At 34.0% G+C, this 23,992-nt stretch overlaps 1 protein-coding gene across 3 annotated transcripts in view; it reads right to left on the bottom strand.

The window, feature by feature from the left end:
* Positions 1–328: 328 nt before the first annotated feature.
* The window catches only part of LOC123013161 (homeotic protein spalt-major-like), a 64,351-nt gene continuing 40,687 nt past the window's right edge, over positions 329–23,992 (bottom strand). The window contains exons 2-9 of one of the 3 annotated variants that reach the window (XM_044411537.1): positions 6,990–9,790; positions 6,662–6,938; positions 6,462–6,595; positions 5,957–6,106; positions 5,647–5,902; positions 3,603–3,754; positions 1,324–1,497; positions 329–1,277 (exon numbers count right to left, since the gene is read on the bottom strand). In XM_044411537.1, coding sequence (XP_044267472.1) covers positions 1,026–1,277; positions 1,324–1,497; positions 3,603–3,754; positions 5,647–5,902; positions 5,957–6,106; positions 6,462–6,595; positions 6,662–6,938; positions 6,990–9,790 — 4,196 coding nt within the window. In that variant the 3' untranslated portion in view covers positions 329–1,025. The remainder of the gene's footprint in view (positions 1,278–1,323; positions 1,498–3,602; positions 3,755–5,646; positions 5,903–5,956; positions 6,107–6,461; positions 6,596–6,661; positions 6,939–6,989; positions 9,791–23,992) is intronic. The other 2 variants (XM_044411538.1, XM_044411539.1) reach the window with 2 other exon arrangements.

Here is a 23,992-nt window from a genome sequence, read left to right as displayed (position 1 = left end):
GAAAATCATTTATAACTACTCTGTATTTTTTTAAACGATTTCTACAGTTATATTTCTATAAAGTTCGTTACAAAGAGCTCGCGATACATTACGATTTGTTTTATCAAATTGATATCTTTTTGGTCTTAGGGTTATCACTATGTAAAAAAATGTTGTGTACAACTTGTTTTAAAAGTCCTTTTTTTACTCATTTGCTTAATTACCTCGGACAGAGTATGACTTTCAAAACTGAAAACGATCTACGGTAAAATTTACAGATACCTATTGTAAATTTTCTTTTTATTAGTAGCTCAAGGAAAATAAAACCACCCAATTTATATGTGATAAATATTTATATTTTATAATTAAACAGAGTTTAACTGGTTTGTACGAGTTTATAAATACAGACATAGTTAAATAGCGCACCAGTTAAAAATATTTGTACATTCATCCTGAAATAAAAACATTTCAAATTACTTACATTTACACTGTATTATTTTATAAATCTCATATGTTTACAAACAATATCTATCGATTGAGATACGTGTTGATGTCACTTGATGTGGAGTAGATGAGCATGTAATAATCTGTCTCAAGAAAGAGGAAGAGTCGAATGTAATGAGTGATTCAGGAGTTGTATTTGAGGAGGGAAGAAAAGCATACATCAATAATATGAAACAGTCTCATCGCACAGAGTGATATATACATAGAATGCCACGTGACCTGCTAAGCAGGGTTAACAAACTCATGGACAACATCTAACATACGGTACAATGATTCTCAAATGCATTTATGTACTATTTATGTACAGGGTGTTGTAAAGCTAGTACTGGCGTCGCCAGTGTCCTCGACACGTAATATAACACAGCAAACGATATACGAGTTATAGTCATATACACTTAGCTATAATACAGGCTCTAATGAAAATAACTCTAAGAAAACACAGCAGTATTAGTCGCTGTCCTTGCAGCTTTTACGGCTGATGTATCACAGTATGCATTGCCCCGATCCGCTCTTAGACTAGTTGAAATAGGAACACCAAAATTTCAGGCCGCCAAACCCTCTCTGTTCGCCGGCAGCAGCTCCTCTCGTGGGGCTTCCGGGGCTGATTTCCGCTCGAAATGAAGGTCCCACAGACTCCGGGACTCCGGATCGCGACTGGGAGGCCTCTCGGGTCGGTCGGGGGAACCACCCTGCGATCGCAGCGCCTCCGGTGGAGGGTAGCCGAAGCCTAGAAGACCGCTGTACTTGCCCGCCATCCCGTTTTGGTTATTTTGTACAACTGACATTTCGTTCAACTGAAACTCAATAATTAGAAAACTTTCTTCAAGACAACTATCTCACCTTCTGCTGCATGCCGTTAAGGAATGGGGCCGGTAGGTACGGATAAAAAAGGTCGGGCCTCCGTTGCAGAAATTCGGAATCCTTGGGTGTCATGGGAATGGGGGGCAGATCGAGAGACATGCGACGGCCGCGTCGCGACGCTCCGTTGCTCCACATATGTGTTCCCATATGTACCTGCAGAAAGTCAACCCAAATAAGAGCCCCCTTAGACAATAGGCAAAAGCTAGATCGAGATACAGGCTGTATTATGAAAAACGCCCCAAGCCATAACTCTATTATTTTTAAAGTTATGACAATACTTCTTAGAACAAAGTTGAACATTTTTTGTCATCTATCGTTTAGGATAGATGCTAAATTAATGCTGTTTTCTGTTTCACCGGAAATCACATCAACTCAATTTTTTTTAATGGAACACCCTGTATATTTTACCACTTTTGGATTCTTTGTTTAATTGTCTTTTAACAAGTTTTAGTACCATATGCCATATGTTGGCCCATGAAAATGAAATGAAAGAAGGCGGATTAAAAATCAAAAATCTCTAAGTACACGTTTTTATTTTTAATTAAAATAAGAGATCCTAATTAAACATAAAAAAATTCAAATTAACTCACAAAAGTAACAAAAAATAAAATAAATTTTTAATACTTTTTATTGTTCCAAATTTAAACAGGAGATGAATATTCATTTTTAAAACAAATTTTTTTTATGAACATATATCGAAAAGTGCTACGCAAGGGGTGCGTTTTTTAATAGTTTATTTTTCAATATTTCCGAAATCATTTTAGAAAAAATTTCAAAATTTGCTACAGATGATAACTTTTATACACCTAAACAAGTACAAAAATAAAATGTAATTTTTTTAATTAGGTGCTTCCTAAACTAGATGGGATTAGGGTAAAAATTTACTCTAACTACTTTGCCTGTGGTTTCTTGCCACTTTCAGCAACAAAATTTCATAGTTTTTCCGATACAATTTACGGATTTTTTGTAAAAATCGGTTTAAAAATTTATGTTACAGACCATAAACAGCATAAAAATTAAAAATTAAATTTGTTTTACCGTTTAGGTCGCCCCTGATTAAAAATTTTGTTATTTGGCATTTGTTTGGGTGTACATATAAAGGTACCAAATTTTGTAATTTTATCTATTCTGAAATATTAGGAAAAACCCTTTAAAAAACGTACCTTTTTTAGGGGGTGTAGCTCCTTTTCATAGCATTTTTCAAAACACTTTTATCTTAAAATTTAATATTCTATTAACTATTTAAATTTGTACCTAACAATAAAAATGAAACACTATAATTAACACATGAAAAATTAATTCACAAAAATTTAAAATCAACTCATTGAAATAACAAAAAAACTAAATTTTTAACACTTATAACAAAGTGCTCAGCATTTCGGGGGGGGGGGGGGGTTTAAACCCCCTAAACCCCCCCCCTTGGGTACAGCCCTGCAAATCGTTGAAAATTTAAACGACTTAAAGAAAATTTGAGGATGTTTTGGGCTTTTAGAAAACCCAAATTAAAACATCTCTAATTTCAGAGAGATACAGAATTAGATAGGAATTGAAGAAAATGCAAGTAACGTTGGCTTATCGCACGCAACTGTTCTAACTTGGGTTTTCTAAAAACCCCAAACATCCTCAAATTTTCCTCAGATCGACAAATTGGAACTTCTCTTATTGGAAATCGCCCAGTGTAAGGCGTTGTGGTCTTCAACTATTTTTATTGCTTTCAAAATAATATTGAATCATGTCTGTTAACACATTATCACCAAAAAGTATAAAAATAATAAGAGAAAATGCAAAGTAATAATATTTGTCAACATTACTTAATATTATTGTTTTCCACTGCCTACTTTAATAAATTTTTAATTGACTCATATCTCACATGGTACTAAAACTTGTTAAAAGACAATTAAACAAAGAATCCAAAAGTGGTAAAATATACAGGATGTTCCATTAGAAAAATACAGTTGTTGTCATTTCCGGTGAAACAGAAAACAGTATTAATTTAGCATCTATTCTAAACGATAGATGACAAAAAATGTTCAACTTTGTTCTAAGAAGTATTGTCATAACTTTAAAAATAATGGAGTTTTGACTTGGGGCGTTTTTCATAATACAGCCTGTATATGCACACTATCATTTATTCTATTTCTATGGCTAGGTTTAGATAGGTTTCCCACTACCGGAATGGACTAGATTGAAATGTGTAACATGTGCATACGGCTCCAAACCCAAATTAGTGGCGTTAGTGAAGCGCAAGCAGGTCTTACCTTTAGGTTCCCCTTGGTGGTGAAGGCCTTCTGACACACGGTGCATCTGAACGGCTTATCGCCCGTGTGCGTACGCATGTGTATCTGCAAGGCCGAGCTGGACGAGAAGTTCTTATTGCATACGTGGCACAAGTGCTTACTTGCCTGTAAGCCTGCAAACACACACACAACACACATGAGCCCACAACCAGCTAGTTAGTGCAAGCGATGACAACAAGGTTAATCGTATCGCTTATATGGTCACTCTTATTATTTACACAAAATGTATCGATTATTAAAAATTATTACATTTTGCATAGACACAAAACGATTAAGACTAAAGGGAAGCAATTTATTTCCTTCTTCTGAGCAAAAATGAATATTTTTTAAATACCCTAATAAAAAACTTTTTTCGAAGATACAATTTTAAGAATTCTATAACTGGAGAGTTATTTTTGTAACTAAAGAACAAATATTTACTTGAACAAAAACTGGCATTATACAGGGTGTCCCAGCGAGTTGAAAAAGTCCATTAGTGACCTTTAAATGCTAAGGTTAAAAAAATTGAATAGGACATTGATAGATACCAATCTAGTACATCCCCTAAAATTATTTTCAACCATAGAGCATGTCCCAAAAATGTTTTGTTTTTATGTTTCTTTGAATTTTTGATATAGCCTTTTAAAACAATGTTTTTACACTAAACTTTTATTAGTCGATTTCGCTTAATTTTAGAAATAAGACGTTTTTTGACAAAAACATGCACTTTTAAAAAATTTATTACACAAAAACTGAGACAGCTAGAATAGAATTTAAAGCTGTAGCAATTTTTTAGTGTTTTCCACTTGTAAAGATAAATAAATTAAGAAGTTTGTTAAAGGTTAAATAACTTAAAACATTTAAATGGAACACCCTATTTTTTATTCTTGCATCTAATAGATTGATAAATTGTCTATCTAAAAAAATTAACTTTTAATGTCTAGAATTGATAAATGAAAAGATATTTAACATTCAATATTAATTTAGCAACAGTACCTATCAATATCTGGGCATTGTTAATACTATGGCAACCATGGTAATTCCACCATGGATCACTTATCAGTTGATTTGTCCAGAGATTGCAAAAGTCGTTATAAATACTGAAATTCGAATTATTTTATTGTAAAAATAAAGAATAATGGATTCAGTTTTACACAAATGTGATTATTAAGTGATATTCCTTCCATCTCTTGCGCAACTGTGCACTTTTTGGATACTGAAACAATAGTAATTATTTTTTTTTAATGTTTAACGTTAAATATCTTTTTAGTTATTGATTATAAACACCTAAAAGTAAATAATTTTAGAAAAACAATTTAAAAATCTTTTAAATGCAAAAACAATAAATAGGGCGTTCCATTAAAATTTTTTAAGTTATTAAACTTTTAACAAACGCCTTCATTTTTTTTAGTAAAAATATATTTCTAGATGTCTTAGTTTTTGTGTAATAAATTTTTAAATGTGCATGTTTTCGTCAAAAAACCGTCTTAATTTTAAAACTAAGCAAAATCGACCAATGAAAGTTTAAAAACATTGCCAAAAAAAAAACCTACATCCAAAAAACGCTAAAAAACATATGGTGTTTCATTTAAAAAAACACAAATCTGTATTGTAACGTATTTTTGAGACACGCTGTATGGTTGAAAATAATTTAAGCGATGAACTAGATTAGTATATAAATGTCCTATATAATTTTTTTTTTAAATTTTAGCATTTATAGGTTACTAATGGACTTTTTCAACTCTCTAGGACACTGTATACCTAGAAGTTTGTCTATGTGCCATTATATAAAAATTTTAAGTGTCAAATGTATTCAGAACCAGAGGTTTTAGATTTTAAATTAGATAAAAAAAATTCACTAAAAAGAGAAAAATAAAAAACACTCTTTGTTTATAAGCTTTGAGTTAACTTTGTCCTTCCTTTAATCTTAAAAAAAATTGGTCCTCTTTAAATGATAATGTAAAACCGAGTAAACTTTATTTGATTTTGTTTGAAATGAGGTGGATACGCCAAAATCCATACTTACTGGGTGGACGTTTGGGCAAAGGTAGTTCTGTCTCGGTTGGTTCCCTTTTAACCGGTTGCTCTTTATTTTGTTCGCATATGGAAGGTTGTGACGGTGGGTTGGGTTGTTCGTTTTCGTTGGGTTGTATTTCTCTTTGAGGTAAATTTTGTTGGGATTGTTGTGAGTTTTCATCTCCGCTTATTGGCGGTTTATTCTCAAACATGTGTTGAGGCATGTCCCTTATTTTATGTGTTAACATGTGTTGCTTCATATTACCCTGGAAAAAGAGACACTTCGTTGAAAAGCCTGAGTGAGATTGTTGCGGCCTTACCGCGATATGCATCCAGTTTGAGGCGTATCCAGGGCTCATCGGTAGCGGAAGTACCGATGGTATTGACTTGCGAGAAGCCGGTTTCCTTTTGCTTGCCTTCCAAGGCTCCGCTTCATCCTGGATACGCCTCTCTCTGCATACACATCCATCCTGAAATAGCAGTTTAAATAAACAAGCGATCGCTTTTCCGGAATTATATCGAATGTTATGCGAGGTCAAGAGAGACTCTTCTTCTGATTTCTTCAACGTTTATAGGATGAAGTTGTATTATGTATGTATCCCACATGTCTACCATTTCGATGTTTATCATTTTAAAATGGAGACCGAATATAAAAGTGAGATTCTTAATCAAAAATAGACCACTTAGACATTCGACATAACTTATAGCTGGCTTAGAGCCAACAGTTAATTCGAGATGTCGCCAACTCTATTGTGTCCACAAAAATAACTCGCTTTTATTTCTCAATTCAATCACATGCATTTAAAGACAGCTTTTTTGACGTACCTTAGTCGAGAAGCCTCTATCGCAGATACTACATTTAAAAGGACGTTCTTTCGTATGGCTCCTATAATGAATTTCCAAGGCAGAATTGCAAGCAAACGTCTTGAAACACAAGTTGCAGGTGGTGTTCCCACGGCCTAAATCCAAAACATTTCCTCAAAGTTCGTTCAACCAAAATGATAAAAATAAAAGTAACAAATTACCTGTTGGTCCAACAGCTAAACGTAACGGACTGAATGCTGTAGATGTCAAAACAGACGACGTCAACGATGAAAGTGCTGATGACATCAAAGGCGAGGAACCTTGACCTGGTGGTATTAATCCAAATGTTGAGAACAAAGCCGGTGGAGGGCCGGGACTAGGACCCGGACTTGTTATCAAAGGCTGATTGGTTCTAGGGGTTAAATCTAAAGCACCCAAAGAATTGCACTCGGAAGGAGTCGGACTGCCGGCATGTTGAGACGAAGGTGGACGTGGAACCTAAAGAAAAAAGAACTATCACTTTGAAAACTTATGATTTGTGTTATTCACCTGGACGGGTGTTGTTGTAACACGATTTGGGGAAGATCGGATTTCCGAACTCCCTGGACTTGTGATCCCAGATTGACAAGGCGATTTATCTCCATTTTGCACCGGCGATGCCGAAGCTGCAGTTCTAGTAGAACATAAATCTTCAGCAGAGCAACTTAAACCACTCATTGACAACTGGGAGGCCATATTAGTCGGCGCTCCTTGCATATCTGGTGACGAAGTAAACCTCGGATTTTGATTTTCAGAGTTGCTCATGTCATCGTCGTCATCATCATCGTCATCCATCGATTCGTGTTCCTCTTTATCGATTTTTTCATATTTGTGATTCATCGAAAGGGTGTGACCTAAGGGCGACAGCCCCGGAACGGCAAATCCTTGCCCTAGGAATGGATTAATGGAATTATGAATCGAAGGGAATCCTCCCGGTGACGGGAAATCTTTCACTTCAGCTGCTTGAATTTGTTCGGGAGTGAGATCAGTAGGTTCACCCGTATGAAGGCGGATATGTTGTTGCAAAACAAGCGCATTTGTGAATTTCTTGTGACACACTGGACACTGGTGTAGCACACGCATTGGGGGTTTGGCCCTGTGCACCCCCATGTGAGTCTTGAGATTACCCTTGGTGGTAAAAGCCCGTCCACAAATCTTACATTTAAACGGTCGTTCGCCGGTGTGAGTTCGATAATGCATCTGCAAGGCGCTTTTGCACGATAACACTCGATGACATATCACACACTGATTCGGATCGGAAAGTTTATGTTCGATATTGTCAACAAGCTGTTGGAGTTTGCTGGTTTCCGACGTTTTTGTCACTTCTATCAAACTCTCCCATGAATTGTCGTTGCTTCCTGGCCGTGGCAATAAATTCGAATAGATAGCGGGGTCTTTGGCTGGATCGATCACTGGCGTTGCTGGAAATTGGCCTAAGCTTCCCGACGATGTACTACTTGGCGGCGAATTCACTTGTCCGAAAGAAAAATTCGCTGGCAATCTCTGACCCGTGGAAATGCTCAAAGGAACTGTTATGGAATTGCTTTTATTCGAGAGATTTTCAGGCTCATCCTGCATATTTTCCGAATGGTCTCCTCCCGGGCTTCGCGTTCCCAACGTATCCTCATTGCTGTATTTGCTATCGATGCTGCATTCGTCATAGGGAGCAGGAGAAGGGTACCGTTCAGGTTCGTGTTCTCCTTCGTCGTTAGGTTCTTGTTTTGGTGTTATCTGAGGAACGTTAGTTTGTCTATCGTCATATTCGCGTTTTTCGTCGGAAATTTCGGATTTACAATGAGAGTCTTGTACGGGAGTGGGCGTTCTTGCAGGTTTTGTGAGATTCTCAGGAGCCTCTTGTTCTTCTCGTTTCATGAAAAGGGGGTGAGGTGGGAAGAGCCTTTGTGGTGGGTCTTGAGGCCTGTGTGGTGAAGGTTGTAACCGATTATTTAGTAAATCAGGTGGTGGTCCATGTGGTCGGTACAGTGGCAAAGAAGTGGGTGGGAAGGGGTGACCTCCTGGAAAACCCATATGAGGTGGGGGACCACCCGGTGACAGCGAGGGTTGTTGTCCTAATTGAGCTAAAAGCGGTGGATGATACTTGTCGAGGTGTTCCGGCACCGGATTCGGATTCATTTTGATATGAGGAAATTTTGCACTATGTCTTTGAAAATGTACTTTCAGGTTACCTTTCGTGGTAAACCGACTACCACAAACATTGCACTTGTAAGGGCGTTCTCCCGTGTGAGAACGGATATGTATTTGTAGGGCTGAATCAGATCCGAAAACTTTCCCGCAGTACCGACAACGATGTTTGAAGAACGGCTCATTTCGCCCTTTGGAATCATAAGGTGATAAAGACCCTTTATTTCTCCTAAAAGCCAGTTCGTCGGCCAGATTTGTAGCCAATAAACCTTGACTGGCATTATCTAAAACCTCTTGAGCTCTCTTCTGCAACATTTCTAACGTATTTGGTTCGTCTAATGAAGGTGGTTCATTATTATGAGTGATTATAGTTGAGGCTAGTGATGATGATATGGAACAGTGCTGCGACTGCAGAGGTAGAGAGCAAGGAACATTCATTTCAGTCGTTTGGTTCTCGGATGGTTCTTGTACAATGGGTTGTGGGGGCTGTATTACAGGTGTTGGGGTTGGTTCCCTTGAAACGGGTAAATTTTGTGGAGGTGGTGAAGCTTCAGCAGGAGCATTTTCCCCATTTTCGGAAGGTGGGGGTGAGACAGGACTTGCAGCTTTAGATCTGTCAATCTGCAACTGTTGTTGTAGCTGATTGATGAGTTGCAACTGCAACACTTGTTGGTGTTGTAGAGTAAACAATGTTGATTGCAACACTGCTAGTTCTTGGAGAGCCGCTTCATTGTCCGTGTTGTTGGCCATTGCCGTTGCTGCAAATTGCGCAACTGCCACTTTAGTGTTTTGAAGGGCTTCCAACGTCACATGACCCGGTGCCGACGGAATTGGAATCGGGAAAGTCAGCCTTGGGCTAGTGTCATCTGGGGAATTTTCTTCGACACTGTTGTTATTGGCGGCATCCTGTCGATGACGTCGCATACGTTCCAAACGTTTGCCGCCTGCGTCGTCATCTTCCTCGTCTTCTTCGGAAACCACCATGTCTTCGGGATCAGAGTGGGCCGGATCGTCGTGCTTGATAGCTTTTTTCTCACATTCGGCTTTGTGCGTGAGATATTCTTCAACGTCAGTGAACTGTTCTTGACATCGTTGACACATCAGTACTTCAGGTAGGTCTTGTGACGATGTCAGCGACATATCCCGGTCCATACATGGCGATGCTTCATCTGGAAAGACAAAAAATCAATTAGTTGATTGTTGCCGACTGAAAGAAAAAAAATTAATCTCCAGAGAAGCAACAAGGGCGTGCGCTTCGCTAGCATAGGTCGAGATATTATTAAATGAGATATGAAACTGGTGGGGATGATATGTAGGGGAAGATGGAGCAAGCGCGAGAGATGACAAAGTGGTAGCAACGAACCAGCCAGGATCTCGGTTATGACAGCTGGGCGGTGACTAACTATTCATAAATATAACGCACTTGTTGCTCGTTCATAATCCCCGCCTTCAGGGACCGCCCAGATTCCATATCCATAACGCGAACAAGTCTCGATCGCTTGTAGCAGTAAGGCTTCTTTGTTCGGCGGGTCCGGACACCGAAGAATCCCGGAGGAATTCATTTGAAGTAACGCGATTTGACGGTTGAATACGTTACGAGGACCGAACTGGCTGGTAGATGTGTTCTTAGTATCGATTGCTTATAAAAGTTATTACTTATTGCCGAGAACTCGTTATCGCAAGCAAGACCAGCAGGAATTCGATACGCTTGTACACCAAGGCACATGCCCGCTTTTTTACACATCACACTTTTGCTTCTCCAAATTATCGCGACTAAACCGACTTTCATCAACGTTTTTTATTCTGGCAAAATCCGTTCCACGACCAAAGATAATCGCAAAGACTTTTAATTTTTTCTATACTATAAACTATAACACCCAGCAATTTATTTCATTTTATTTTTTATTTCATTACTTTTATACCTACGTATTGGTTGTTAGCTCGATGAGAAGTTAAATAATTAAAATTAAAAAATCGTGAGGGTCTGACAAAAGTAATCAGAAAGAACTGAAATTTATATCAAAAAAGGCATACATTTTTTAAAATAAAAAATACAAATACGATGTCTTTTTGCTTGTTTATGAAAAAATTATTTGGTTTCTCATTTGAGAATCCTATACCTATAGATACCTATTAATTTTAGTAAGATTGATTGTATTGAACGGCCGTTGAAAACTAAGACACTTTGACAAATCCAAAATTTTGTTCTTGTAAAATGCCTTGAAAGTGAAGTTTCTAAAATGTCATTAAAATAATACGAATCAGTGTCGTAGAGCAAAAAACTTTAATTCAAAACAATGAATTTTAGTTTTGTAGAGAGAAATAACTACACCATTTTATTGCAACACCATTCGAGTTTGAAAAATTAAAACTAACATTGTCATCCTTGATGAAAACCTTACTTACAGTATACAAATTTGTAAAATAGCAAATAGTATGCCAAAAGTTAATGTCTTAGTTTTCAAAGGCCGCAACTGTACACCTAAAAATATAAAAATTCTTATACAGGCTGCGCCAGAACTCGCGCCACAGGGAAAAATTTCAAGTAAGATAAGATATCAGGAACATGGAAATAATATTTAAAAAATTCTAACTGTCTTTAAATTTTGACGTTTTTGTTTTAACATTTGACATTTTTTTTATGTCTGTTTAATGATACTGATGATCTTGTATATGTTTTTTTATAATTACCAATAAAGGTAGAAAAATTTTGGCAATAAAAGCCACAAATAACACTAAACGGAGTTACAATTTAGGATACAGCTTCCTTGTTTCCTCCTCTAATAGCCTGCAGCAAAAAAATTGGAAAATTTATTTTTTCAACAGAAATAAATAGAGTCAAAGTGCAAAAATTAAACTCTCATTACTTCAAAATTTTTATAGATAAAATTTTTTAAACTTTTTTCCATGTTCCTGGTATCTTACGTTATATGGCATTTTTTTCTGGGGCGCGAGTTCTGACGCACCCTGTAGAAGCGATCTCCAAGCTCCAAGCTTGACTTTTTAAGAAAAACATAAAACTAAATGCTTTATAAAGATGATAGAATATATCATTGCATTAGGAACAATACATTACCTATAACAAGTTTGTGATTGATAAAAAAAATCCAGTACAAAAACAACACTTTTTATAACTTTAAAACTAAAACTGGTTATACAGTTTATGATTAGGTAGATATCTATAGATAAATCTATAAATTGGAAATCTACTGTGACCAATGAATAATTAAGTCTTTTTAGAAATAAATGCAAAAAAATTGGATGATCATGAAAAAAGCAATCTTTACTAATATGTAGTTATACCTATTATCAAATAATTGATTTTTCATTGTTTGAACAATGCTTAATGTGTCAATTTGGATCACATAGCAAGTTTAATGATTGCACCCAGGTTGTTTTTTTGATTTTTTTATAAATACAATAGTATGCATTTTTTAAAAGATACCTAATTATACGTTTAGTATCAATTATTGTAATTATTAATAGATATATTTGCCTACAACATGTAGTAAAATTAAATAAAATATTAATGTGTCAAAGAGTAAATAAACATGCTGAGCCTTTTAACATAAATATGAGCGTAAATAATTACGACACTCATTCATAAAATTTGCTAATTTAACTATACCCAAATAAATTCTATTACAACTGTTGTTTCAAGGGATCAATGTTCAATATTGGCGGATGGTTATACCTCGTTTAATTGATTACCATAAACAATAAATTAAAAACCTAAAACATTAAAAAATTATTTCTGAAATTGGGATATTTGACGGTTTTGGCATTGTGTAGATATCAGGGGTTGATAGAGGCGATGAGATTTGTTTACCATTAGGCGGATTTCCTCGCGGGAGGTATGAAAAGCGGTCAACTCTGCGAGATCGATCGGTTTTCCAAGTTAGAAATTCAATTCGATATAAAGGCTGGGGCGGCAGCGAGCTTTACGACTAAGAAGTTCGCAAACAGCAATAGATAGATGTTATATATTTCACAACATCGGCGTCTCTAGAGATAGAGCGCCGCTTGGTAATTTTTTTCGAGTTTCGTTTACGCATTCGTGGAAACGTAGAACTAGCCGGTTTATTTTTGGTGCCGAGTACATTGTATTGAGTTCGTTAGTGTCAAGGTAATTTAACCAGTCGTCATAAATAGATGTCTGTGGCACGTGCATTTTGGGCCGAATAGGGCCCTGATATATTTATCTAGAGAGGGTCGTTTGACAGACAAATGGTGGGACTCCTGGCTCGTGCTCGACGAAAAACCAGCTTCCGTTTTCATAAAGCTGGAAACAGGCTGTTGTCATATGTGCCGGATTCCCCGCATTTTTAAATATCGCTTCCGCCGTTAAATTACACCGTCTATTATTCTGTTAGGGGTGAGCGTTTTTTGAATCCGTTTTTTCACCAAAATTTAAGGGTTTGTTTAGGAAATATTTCCGCGGGCTGACTTCACTCACCCACAGACTTTTCAATTTTGCCCGTAAACACCGCATGCCGGATGTAATATAAAGGCTTCCTCAGATCACGTTTCTATATCGAAGCCGTTCAGTGATGCGTTATCCTGTTTCGCGGGAAACGGACCCGTAAAAACGGATACTCCGAGATGCTATATTTGCAATTCCAATTAATTACGACTTCTAAACGAAACAAACTCACTTCACTTACAACCGATTGCCAGCCCACCCTTTTGACAAATCTCATTACCATTCGTTGCACTTGCCATAGGCTTCACAAACTCCAAATAAATACCATCAAATTGCCGAACCTTTCAAAGATTAGTTTCTCGAAAAGGTCATTTTTTATATAGCACCTTCATGAATGTTTCATTTAATATCCACAATTTTTTAAAACCATTTTCTGCATTGCAAAGCAAAAATAACAGAAAATCCTACAGAAACAGAGTAAAAAATCAAGTGATTTTGCGTGTTCATCGGCTAGTGTTAGGGTAAAATTTACAGTGTAACTTTTACACTTAACTTAACACTAATATATTATACTTAAATTGATTCAGAAGTGTTCATTATACTCAAAAAATACATTGTAACTCGAAATAGTGTTGGTGTTAACTCGATTTTGAGTTGCAGCAGTTGCATAAGCAGTGTTCAGAAAACTCTAAAATTAGTAAAATTTAAGCGGGAGAAATTTTCGTATATTTTGAACTCTAGAAGTCTATTGTAACTTTATTTAGTGTTGAATTTTACAAAACAAACATTGCATTTTCGCTGTTGTTCATTCCATACTAGTGCCTCATCATAATAAGTCTCTTGTGTCTCTTGTCTTCTAGTATGTTGAAAAACTTAAAGGGTAGGTAGGTACTTTTAAATTGAACACATTTTCTTAAATCTTACGAAATTTTTATTTATAATTGTTGCAAATTGATCATGACTTATTAGACGATCCTAAGACTGACTACAAACATTTTTACTAAAGAATATGCTGAGGAATATGCCGAAATGTAGAAAACTAAACTGTTGCCAATCCCATTGAAAGAATGCCGCAGATGATGAAAGAATGACCTTTTTTAAAATTCATTTTTGATTTTATTACAATAAGTAAGTTATTTTAATATACCTACAGAACTTTATGAGTGCACCAAAAACCTATTCTTTTATTGAAAAGTTTTTGATTCCAAAGTACATCTTGTTTGTTGAAACTTGAATTTAAGAAAATTATATTTTATAGTTAATTTACTTTTTATTTTTTAGTAATATATACCTGCTAATTAAATAAATGTTTCATTAGATTTATAGCATTTTTTGTACCTAAAATTCCAGTGTAGTTCAGTTAAAAACAAACTCTAAATAGATTAAAAATCAACTCTATTTAGAGATGTACTGACTCTAAATTCAACACTAAACAGAGTATCGTAACACTACAATTTACTCTATGTTAAGTTAAAATTAACTCTAAGCAAGACTTTTTTGAGTTTATATTTAACACTTTTTAATTTTCCACCACAACACGGAGTTCAGTGTTGAGAAAACACTTACACTATTTTCCGTGTAAAATATTAATTCTATTTAGAGGGACCTATATATACAGGGTGAATATAAAGTATGGAACCAAGCGGTTTTATTTTTAATCATTTGCCTCCGGAAAATAATAATTAATATAAATTAAAGTAATATAAAAAATGTGATCGTAATTTCAGAACGAAATTTTGTTTTGTTTTTGAGTTATGCGATTTTTTTTGTCAAAATTGCAATTTATGTAAAAAAAAAAAATTTTGAAAAAATTAAAAATAAAGCAGATAGTTGTAATCCTTAGAGTATAGCTTTTATGAGAAAAATGATTTTATAGTGGGTTGCCATTTAAAATTTTTTTTTTTGTAGAACTCAAAAATAAAAGAAAATTTCGAAAAATTTTATTATTGTTAAATCATCACATTTTTATAGTACTTTAGCACTCATCAATTAGTTTTTTCAAAAAATAAATAGTTTAAGCAAAAAACGTTTGGTTCCATACTTTTTATTCACCTGGTATTTTTTACTGCGAAGTAGCTTTTTGTCAGCAAAAAAATCATAAATTTTGTCAAAAAAATTCAACGTTTGATTTGTTTTGTCTTAACAAAAATTATTTAATAAGTAAACGTTTAAGACCAGACCTGGAGAACAATATTTTTGATGAATAAAACGATATTTTTGTTTTTTCTTTAAACCACTAAAGAGTTTTACAAAATACCTTGGACACAAACATTTTCCTGAAAGTGCTACAAAATAAAAATCAAGAAAAAATTCTAATTGGTACAGTTTTTAATTTTTTTCAGTAAAGTTGATAGTTTACAACTCGTAATAGTAATTGATTCACGAGTGTATGAATGGATGTTGAAAAAGGTAAATAGCACACAGATTAGAAAAAATTCTTGCGGAGTATACCCTATAAAGCAAATTGCAAAGAAAAACCTAAAACCTTGAATACTAAATTGATCGCTTTATAAAGCAGTAGCAATGATGGACATTAATTAAGTCTCTAATTACCATCGAAAAAGAACGAAAGCAATATACATGAAGGTAATAAATAAGATTGAATGTTCGGAAGTTCAGTCACTAATAGTGTAATGTTTTATTTCCTGTGAAAACAATAGTAAAAGTGAATTTTAAATTTTGAGCCTAAGTTCAATTGATGAAATAAGTAGGTTCTCACTAACGAATTCACAATTGCGAATTAAAAAACGTGTCTAAATAGAGAAATTCTTGTTTTGTTGTTTCATTATTTTCAGCGCTTTCGACTGAAATAACCTTTAGGAGATATGTGCAAGTAGTAGTTCGTAACGGGCTATTGAACTGCTGACTCTTAATCGTCTCATTTAACTTGTTAGCGAGTGTACAACTTTAGTCTAATGTCACTTTAGCGTATTACAGTACAGTTATTCTAATTCATGATAGGTGAAACAAAATATAAATATTCAGACAGCGCGGTTTATGTTGACTCTCTTATGAATGGATCAATTAATTTTTCGTGCCAATAAGCCAGACATTTCAACAAAATAAAAACGAAAAAATATGAGGTAACGAAAACCTAGCCGAGAAACAAGTTTATAACTGAATCGTTTGGCTTATGTTCCTGTGAAAATATGAATTTACAGAATTCTTGGAGTAATTTAGCTAGGATTCTAAATATATGTTGTTTTGTTCAAGAAATGAAATTTTTGGATTTGTCCCCTGAAATCCCTTAGAGTCGCCGCCACGATAAAATCTCGATGCACTTGTGTGGAAATAAAGCGCAAATACCGATAGTAATAACAGAGAGCGGGCTATTTCCTTTCTTTAGTTTTACCGCAACAAATTTGTCCCCGCGCTCTTTTATGTGGAGTGAATGCAACGCAATGTAATCCGAGATATTTATCCTTACCTGACCGCATAGGCACTGCTCCAAACTGCGTGTATAATACGGGCCGATATTCGAAGACAAACAAGGTCTATATTTATGTCATTGTAATGTCATCATTGCGGCTATTGTGTCCTAAATATGTCCGGGATTATGCCAGGTAGCGATGTGACAGTGCCGCTGGGGGGTGGCAGATGTGCACCCCCTATTATCATTTTAGAATTGCAGACGACAGTTGCGCAACTGACCGTCATGAAATTAATACCACCCCCGCAAACCCCCATGATTTATTGGCCTTTTTATGTCAATTTTCTAGAGTCACCCTATAATTTCACTTTTTTAGGTAAAAACCAAATGCATCCATCCAAGGCCAACGAAAATAAATTTCAGTATTATAAATAAGCACGAGGAAACAGCCTAACCCAACATAACGACTCGGGCCCACCACATTTAGAATCCCGTGTTTATTTTAATGAGGAGACGTGTTTTCATTTATTTCCCCAAATCTCCAGTTTTATTAACACACGTATGTTTCAAGGTCAAACACGATTCAAGGAGATGGTTATGTTTTTAGTAAACTTATTTGACAAATGTGTCCACAAAAATGGCATTAACCCAAAGTATAGTTAGTCACGAAAATATCACATTGAAGATTTACCTTATCTGCAAACAACCCGTTTACTTAATTATTTGGGCTAAAAGTAGCCACAATTGATAAAATCATGATGGAAGCTACGAAAAATCACGGTTCTTGTCTTAACTAAAAGGGTACCTAATAATTGTTTTTTTTATAAGAGAAAAATTAAAACGCGGTTTCCCAAAACATATTTTTTTAACACGACGCGTGTTTCGACCTCGAGTGAGAATAAAAATTTGGTGTTTTGGGAAAACGTGTTTTAATTCATTGAACATCAAGAAGATATAAGCGAAAAAAAGCGAACCTTATTTTTGCCTTAACTTAACATATCCTAAACAGTTACATATGACATCTCTAAGCCATGTCGTGCAATTAATTAGTGAATGTTAATACGACAGATCATAAATAAAGATCACATTTTTAATGAAAACGTTGGAAACGTATTTTATTTCCTCTTATTAGCATGTTGATATCAAAAAATCTACAAATAATTAAGGCCATACTTAATTAAGTTGTTGTAACATAAAAAATTGTAAGATAAGTTTGTAGATCAACGTGATAAATGGTCTGTTATTTTACGAGTAGGTGGGTTATGGATTATTAAAGGGATTTATTTTTATAGCATTATACTTTCAAAAACGTCACATGGTTATAAAAATGATAAATCATTATGGTATTAAAAATTATTAGGTACTTATAATCATGATGTCAAAAAAGAATTCGAAAATTAAAAAGAAAAATCGGCACTATAAAGTTTATTGGATACTAAATCAACAAATACAGAGTGCGCCAGAACTCGCGCCCCAGAAAAAAATTTCAAGTATGATAAGATTCCAGGAACATGGGAAAAATGTTTAAAAAATTCTATCTGTCAAAAACTTTTGACATTTACTTTTTGACATTTGACTTTTTTATGTCTATTTAATGATGATCTTGTATATTTTTTTATTTAGTAAAGGTACAAAAAATTTGCCAATAAAAGCCACAAATAACATTGAACAGAGTTACAATTTACCTTGTTTCCTCTCCTAATAGCCTGTAGCAAAAAACTTGGAAAATTATTTTTCCTACAGAAAATAGAGTTAAATAGAGTCAAAGTGCAAAATTGAAACTCTTATAAATTTTTATAGATAATTTTTTTTTTACAGTGTCCCAAGTTTTAAGGCCGGCGCAAAAATAGATATTTCCAATTGATTAAAAAAAATTTGCTAGTAGAAACGATAGAAGATTACATAGACTTCAATTTTATGCTTTGATATTCAAAATTTTTAGCGTATGTCAGTGAGACCCTAAAAACCAAATTTGGAAAAAAGTTTTTTAATTAATTGGAATCTTTTCTACATAATAAAATTCCTTGATTTTTTCTGATGGTAACTGTGAAAATTGAATAATATAAAAGTTGATAGATTTTGAGTAAGTAACATTTTAATATTGAAAATTGGAAATTTCCCATAAATTATTATTAATTTTCAGATTTTCAATATTAAAATGTTAATTATTCAAAAACTATCAACTTTATTATTATTCTATTTCCACAAATACCATAGAAAAAAATCTAAGAATTTTATCATGTACAAAATATTCCAGTTAATTGATTTTTTTTCTCTAAATTTGATTTTTAAAGTCTCACTGCCATACGCTAAAAAAATTGTACACAATATCAAAACATCAAATTGAAGTGTATTTAATCCTCTATCGTTTACGGTGTTTACACTATCAAAATTCTTTTTTAATCAATTAGAAATATTAATTTTTGCGCCGGCTTTAAAACTTGGACACCCTGTACTTTGTTTAGCTCAAAAAATATTCAGTTTTATCAGCGAAATACGACATTACAATTTTATATTCGTAGAACATCAGAGTTGAAAAATTGTGAGGGTAAATGAAGCAAAATCCGTGAAAAAGTTGTAAAACGTCTCGGCAAAGTGCAAATAAACAATTGTCTGTGATTTATGGCAGTCTTAGAAACAATAGTCCAGGGTTGCATTTGGTCTGCATCTGTTGGAATAATCAAATAAATTGCTTATAACAAAGCAATACCAGAAATATAAATGTAACACGTTCAACAATGGCCGACCATTGGTACAAATACGGAATGTAAAACCCAACCCAGTCACGCCGGCATCCCGACATTTGCATCGCATCAACCCCAGAATAAGAACTCGACCGTTTAATTAATTTATATCGAAATTCAAACCTGTGGCCCCTCCATCACGACCAAAAAATCCTCCGAAATAAAACGCGAGACTATTAAAAGAAAACAAAAGTATGGCGACAACAGCAATGGCTTCTCTGGCGACAGAGGAGGAATCGCAGGCATTGTTTAAAAACCACTAATTATAAAGCTTGCTAAGGTAGAGCGTGGAGATTTATTTTTCTTGCATATTGAAAGGCTTGCCTGGCTTGTTGCTGGCAGTGCAGTTGCCATATAACTCAGATCATGTGACAGGGAACCGGCCAGGGCCGCATCCAGCCCCCAGTTCTGATGCCGGCCCTGCGTCCGAATTTTTCGATACGGCTTGCATGTTTCATATCGTGATAAATTTACACACGTCTTGCCCACAGCGATGTGAATGCGGCTTAATTTTTTCAACCGGGCTTAACAGATGGACGGATTCTAGGGAATCTGGGCGCAGTCACCTTAGGCATTCCAGATCGCACACCGATAATGACAAGCCTTTAGGCAGGAAGTTGCTCATACGACGCAATTAAACTGATTGGAAACGACTAATATTTTAAAGGATGTTCCCGGAAAGTAAATTTTCAGCTCCTGAAATCGGTTATTCCACTTCGACTTGAACGATATTTATAATTATACCGCCAATAGTAAAAGTTATGTGTTGTAAAATAATATTACAGAGCTTTAAAGTTCTTATACGTAGCAATAAATTTTTCCACTTTACGAGATAAGATACGCCCTACTAAATAAAATGACGTTCACAATGTTTTATTTATGATTTCGAAATAATTGACCATTATTTTTGATTCGCAATAACACATTTTAATTGATTTAATTTGTATAAAATTCATGGTTCAAAATTAATTTATTTGCTCGTAATAGGGGTATTGAGAAATGATGAACTATAAAAACATTATAGGATTAACTTTAGTGTGTCTAATAAGAAATAATTAATTAAATATAAGATAGATATCAGGAGAGAAAATTTATTACTTGAGTAAATCTTGGATAAAAACTGGTTTTATCGATATATAGAATTTATAAGATTTATATTACTTTTCCACAAATCAAATGAAACATCTGATACATGTTTTAATAACTTTTTGATCTTATACTTCATTTTTAAATAGAGCTGAAACCTTGAAATAACTTTATTTTCACTTTTATAAAAGACACAAAAAGAAAAATATGTACATTAAAATGGGCTAGAAACTGAAGAAACATCTTTATTCAAACTTAAAATCTTAATTTTTTATATTAAAAACTTAATACCTACCTATTATAGGTACTTACAAAATTTTATGGTTTTTCAGATTTGTGAGGTGTGCTACTATACGATTTGAATTGAAAATATTTTGTTGCTTTTTTATATGAAAATCCGCTTATATTTAGAAATTGAAATCTAGGTCTTTTTGGGTTAAACCGCATTCTTTTAAGATTTAGCCCACTCTTTTGTTTCATAATTTATTACTATTGTTATTCATATTATTTAAAAATTCGTTTAACTGGGTAGGAAACAATGACCAAGAATTTTTAACAAAAATAAAATTGTTATTTCAAAATGATTGATAACATCCTGTCATAGTGTTTTGGATGTGAAGAGGGAACAAATATTATTATTTTTGTTACAGTAATTAATACACCTACCATAGCCAATATTTGGGAAAAAATACATAAATAAAAAATTATAGATATTGATAAAAAATATAGATAAAAATATGCTTCGTATCCAAAAATCCTGCTTGTTCATGCAGGAAAAAAATATTTAGTTAGAGACGAATTACAAAAGTCACAAAAAATCACTTCTGTTACTGATTTTCTGCCAAACCTAAAAATTTCAACAATTTTGTATGGTTTATTCATGTTTTAAAGCTAATAAAAAATATTCTTAACTAATTACAGAACAAAAGTTGAAAAAAATAAAATAACAGATATTTTAATAAATACTATACATACAGGGTGTCCCAACGAGTTGAAAAAGTCCTTTAAATGAAAAAAATAAAAAAACATTATATAGGACATTCATAGATAATCTGGTCTATCGCTTATTTTTTTTTCAACTATAATGCGTGTTTCAGAAATAAGTTACAATACAAACTTGTGTTTTTTTAAATAAAACACAATATGTTTCTTAGCTTTTTTGGATGTAGATTTTTGTGACAATTTTTTTAAGCTAAGCTTTTATTGGTCGATTTTGCTTAGTTTTGACAATAAGACGGTTTTTTTTACGAAAACATGCACTTTTTAAAAATTTATTACACAAAAACTAAGACATCTAGAAATATTTTGTTTACTACCGTAAAGAAGAACGTACAAGCTATAAGATTGTAACATTTTTTTAGTGTGTTGCATTTGAAAAGATAAAAAAATGAAGGCGTTTGTTAAAAATTCAATAACTGAAAAAATTTTAATGGAACACCCTATTTATTGTTTTTGCATTTAAAAGATTACTAAATTGTTTTTCTAAAATTATTTATTTTTAGGTGTTTATAATCAATAACAAAAGATATTTAACGTTAAACATTAAAAAAAAATTACTATTGTTTCAGTAGCCAAAAAGTGCACAGTTGCACAAGAGATGGAAGAAATATCATTTAATAATCACATTTGTGTAAAACTGAATCCATTATTCTTTATTTTTACAATAAAATAATTCGCATTTCAGTTATTTAACTTTTAACAAACTTCAATTTATTAATCTTTACAAATGCAAAATACTAAAAAATTGCTACAACTTTAACTTCTGTATTTTCTTTTTTGCAGAAGTAAAAAAAAATTGTACTAGCTGTCTTAGTTTTTGTGAAATTAATAAAAGTTTAGCGTAATTGTTTTAAAAGGCTACATTCAAAAATGCCAAGAAACATACGGTGTTTCATTAAAAAAAAAACACAAGTTTGTATTGTAACTTATTTTTGGGACATGCTGTATGGTTGAAAATAATTTTAGGCGATGCAATAGAATATATTAATGTCCTATACATTTTTTTTTATTTTACCGTTTAAAGGTCACTAATGGACTTTTTTAACTCGCTGAGACACTCTGTATGTGTGTATATTTATTAATTTTTGAACTTTCTACAATTTATAATAACGTTTGCTAATTCATATAAAAAACTTTCGTGGTTATTAAGATTCTGTTGTTACGTTAAAATGAAGAACATTAGAAAAATCGGTTTTGTTGCAGTCCGTGATGAATGCAATGTTTCCGGAAAGAGTGGGGCTTGCCGGTATAAACGGGTTCTTTTCTAGGGTAATGCCTCACAGCAGATAATGAAACCATTAATGTAAACATTGGTGGAACAAATCAAGAACCCCCTTGCGATAGATAGCAATGATAACAATGGAAGGAACTAGGTAGCGTAGTATAAACACAAAGCGACCAGTCTGATTGCGAGTAACAACCCGGACTCATATGCATGTATATGAGCCTACTACCTGTGACACGGGTAGTTTATGTGACTGGTCAATGAAGAATGCGTTCCCCCATTGGCTTATAGAACAAGTTATGATGAGGTGAGATTGGCTGTACCTGGCCTGAGCACCGCCTTCGCCCAACCTTCGCTTGTGTTGTTCATAAGTTGCTTTATTACCGCTGTCGGCGGGTATATTAGACGAGGGTACCTTCGACTCCGGTCAGAACACCTCAATAAATAGGCTGCGGAATGAAAATAGTCCGGTGCAACGTAATGAAGTACTCTGCCGACCGGAGAACCAGTTTTGGTGATGTTGACGTGCTCTTAACATGGCCGTGCTGATGGGACCGGTCCCAAACAAAGGACGAGGATGTTGTACCAAAGGGTCCAAAACTCCCAATTTCAAACCTTGGCGGAAGGGGGCGCAACGACCGTTTCCCATCATTTGAAGAACTTATGGGACGAGATTGAGACTGCTCCTCCGTATTTTAATTTTAATTAAGCTGACTCATTAAGAAGTGTATTGAGTTCTGTGTATTGATCAGGTAATAAGATTACCTTGAGACCGAGCAATGCCACCAAGGTTTCGCGCCAGCCGTGGCCACGGGAGATGGCTAACGACCACGATGGCACCTCCTCAACACTCATTTGCATTTTTCTAGCGCACAATGAACTCCATACTCTTTCATTAATTAAAACGAAATTGTAAAACTGATTCAACACTTGAATTACTTTATTCGGACAAGGTGTCTAATTAATTATTTATATACAAAAAAGATCAGTGTTCTACCATAAATAGTCATCGAGTAAAGTTCTGATTAAGTCAAAAATATCAAAATATAAATTCGACTTAGAGTTAAAATCCATTAAAATCTAGGTACTTTAAATTATCCATCTAATAGGACAAAACGGAAGTCGCTCCGGGTACAGAGCCATTTTTAGTTTTTGTCATAAAAAATCATATCTTAAAAAATATGATTCCTAGGTCAAAACGGTTTGTACAGGCGTATTCTCCGATTAATTCCAGATGTAGTACTAGTTTTTATAAGAATCAAATTTTTTTTATTATTTGGTCAGAACCGAATAATAGTGCTCATGCTTCGAGCCATATTTTTAAATTTATTACTCAATATCTCAAAAACTATGCATCATAGAGTATTTTAACTTGTTGCATCATGTTTACTGCGTAATTTTACGTTTAAAAAACCATACATGAAGCGTTTTTTACGATTTAAAGTAAATTGATTATTTTTACCACCTTCAAAAAGTCAAAAAAATTCGTAATTTTTTAAATTTGACCATTTGAACATTTTATGC

Source organism: Tribolium madens, unplaced genomic scaffold (genome assembly GCF_015345945.1).
Source record: "Tribolium madens isolate multiple individuals breed KSU strain unplaced genomic scaffold, Tmad_KSU_1.1 Scaffold_96;HRSCAF=242;Tcas5.2_LG5, whole genome shotgun sequence".
In the NCBI taxonomy this organism is placed as follows: Eukaryota; Metazoa; Arthropoda; class Insecta; order Coleoptera; family Tenebrionidae; genus Tribolium; species Tribolium madens.
Note: the sequence above shows the minus strand (reverse complement) of the source record. Positions and strands in the feature narration are given on the sequence as shown.